Below are 2,281 nucleotides of genomic sequence, written 5' to 3' on the forward strand. Positions count from 1 at the left end.
TATATGATATAGATGCAATTACAATAACCTAAATAAAATATAAGCAAAGCTTCCTCTTGTTTTTGGTGGAAGATGATTTCTCAGGCGTTTCCAGTTACTGAGGCAGGAGTGCATAGCAATGCACTTAACACATTCAAACCTGCTGATCCTGTTTCTGGAATCTATCAGAATATGTAAACCCCTCCTTCTTTTGCTCTCTGTCAAAACTGTAAAACATTCACATGCATTCACTGACACGTTGTCTATGGGGCGAAATGGCACAGAAAGGATTTAAAATTGCTGGTGACAAACTCTGCTGCGCGATCTGTTTGGATCTACTGAAGGATCCTGTGACTATTCCCTGTGGACACAACTACTGCAGGGACTGTATTAAAATTTACTGGGATGGACAGGATCAGAAGCACATCCACAGCTGTCCTCAGTGCAGACAGAACTTCATACCAAGGCCTGCTCTGATGAAAAACACCATGTTAGCAGAGTTAGTGGAGGAAGTGAAGCAGACTGGACTGTATGCTGTTCCTGCTGATCACTGCTATGCTGGACCTGAAGATGTGGCCTGTGATGTTTGTAGTGGGAGAAAACTGAAAGCCTTCAAGTCGTGTCTGCACTGTGTGGTCTCTTATTGTGAGCGCCATCTACAGCCTCATCATAATGTACATGGATTGAAGAAACACAAACTGGTCAACCCGTTCAAGAAGCTTCAGGAGAACATGTGCCCTCACCACAATGAGGTAATGAAGATTTTCTGTCGTACTGATCAGCAGTGTATCTGTTATCTGTGCTCCATGGGTGAACATAAAGGCCACGACACAGTCCCAGCTTCAACAGAAAGAACTGAAAAGCAGAAAGAGCTGAAGCCATGTCTGGAAAATTTTCAACTAAGAATTCAGGACAGAGAAGAACATGTTAAGGTGCTTCTGCAGGAAATGGAGGCCATTAATCAGTCTGCTGATAAAGCTGTGAGGGACACTGAGAAGACATTTGAACAAATTTTCTTTCACATCAAAGAAAAAAATTCTGATATCCAGCAACAGATCAGATGCCAACAGAAAACTGAAGTAAAACGAGCTAAACAGGTTGTGGAAAAACTGCAGGAAGAGCTCAGTGAACTGAAAAGAAAAGATGCTGAACTGGAACAGCTCTCTCACACAGAGGATCACACTCAGTTTCTACACATGTTCCCTTTGTTCTCAAATTTTACTGAATCTACAGAGATACCTTTTACTAAACATCATCCTTTGCTGTACTTTGATGATGTGCCGGCTGCTGTATTAGAGGTGAAAAATAAACTGCAGGATGATCTTCAGGAAGGATGGCAAAAAGTTTCCCGCACAGTGATTGATGTAGACGTGTTGCTACCTCAACTAGAGCCCCAAACCAGAGCTGAATTCTTAAAGTTTTCAACTCAGCTCACACTGGATCCAGACACTGTAAACATGCGGCTGTTATTATCTGAAGAGAACAGAAGGGCAACATTTGTGAGTAAAAAACAGGCATATCCAGGTCACCCTGAAAGATTCATGAACAGGTCTCAGGTCCTGAGCAGAGAAAGTCTGACTGGACGTCATTACTGGGAGGTAGAGTGGAGCGGGTTTGGTATTTACATAGCAGTCGCATACAAAAGCATAAGCAGAACGGGAGATCAAAGTGAATTTGGAAACAATAGTGAGTCTTGGGCATTAGACTGTTACAGTAGTAATTATTCACTCAGTCATGGCAAAAATTGTTATAGGTTTACAGGCCCTGTGTCTTCCAAAATTGGAGTGTACCTGGATCACAGAGCAGGTATTCTGTCCTTCTATAGTGTCTCTGGCACCATGATTCTCCTTCACAGAGTCCAGACCACATTCACTCAGCCACTTTATGTTGGACTGAGGGCAAGTCACTTCTTAGGATCAGACTCCTCTGCTGTGTTTGTGTAGGGAGAATCAAGTAATTACTTTGTGCTTTTATTGTGTGTGTGTGTGTGTGTGTGTGTGTGTGTTTTAAATTAAATATATAGCCCTTGGTTGGTTGCACCCTGGAATGTTAAAGAGGATATGGACAAAATACATTTGCATGCAATAAAATAATTAACAAAAATGTCATGCTTTAACCAGAGATTTTAAATTGAAAAATTTAAATTTCATTTTCTGTATCTTTTGAACAATATTTTGTTCAAAAGATACATTTTGTTCAAAACATTACAGTTTTTCATTGATGAAATGCAGTTCATTTTATTTTGTAAATACTCGTAAATATTTTCATAAAATGTTGTAGTAATGTATCCACAAGTTGATCA

General features: G+C 40.3%; 1 protein-coding gene across 1 annotated transcript; it reads left to right on the forward strand.

Annotated features, from left to right (window-relative positions):
• Positions 1-221: 221 nt before the first annotated feature.
• Positions 222-1,922, forward strand: LOC146514687 (tripartite motif-containing protein 16-like). Its single transcript, XM_085166095.1, has one exon. The coding sequence runs from the start codon at positions 222-224 to the stop codon at positions 1,920-1,922; it is 1,701 nt and encodes a 566-aa protein (XP_085022221.1).
• The last annotated feature ends 359 nt before the right edge of the window (positions 1,923-2,281 follow it).

Source organism: Neolamprologus multifasciatus, chromosome 7, assembly GCF_963576455.1.
Source record: "Neolamprologus multifasciatus chromosome 7, fNeoMul1.2, whole genome shotgun sequence".
Lineage (NCBI taxonomy): Eukaryota > Metazoa > Chordata > Actinopteri > Cichliformes > Cichlidae > Neolamprologus > Neolamprologus multifasciatus.

What these genes read in the sequence shown, in the direction of transcription:
- LOC146514687 (XM_085166095.1), top strand. Translation starts at nt 222, where the DNA reads ATGCATTCACTGACACGTTGTCTATGGGGCGAAATGGCACAGAAAGGA.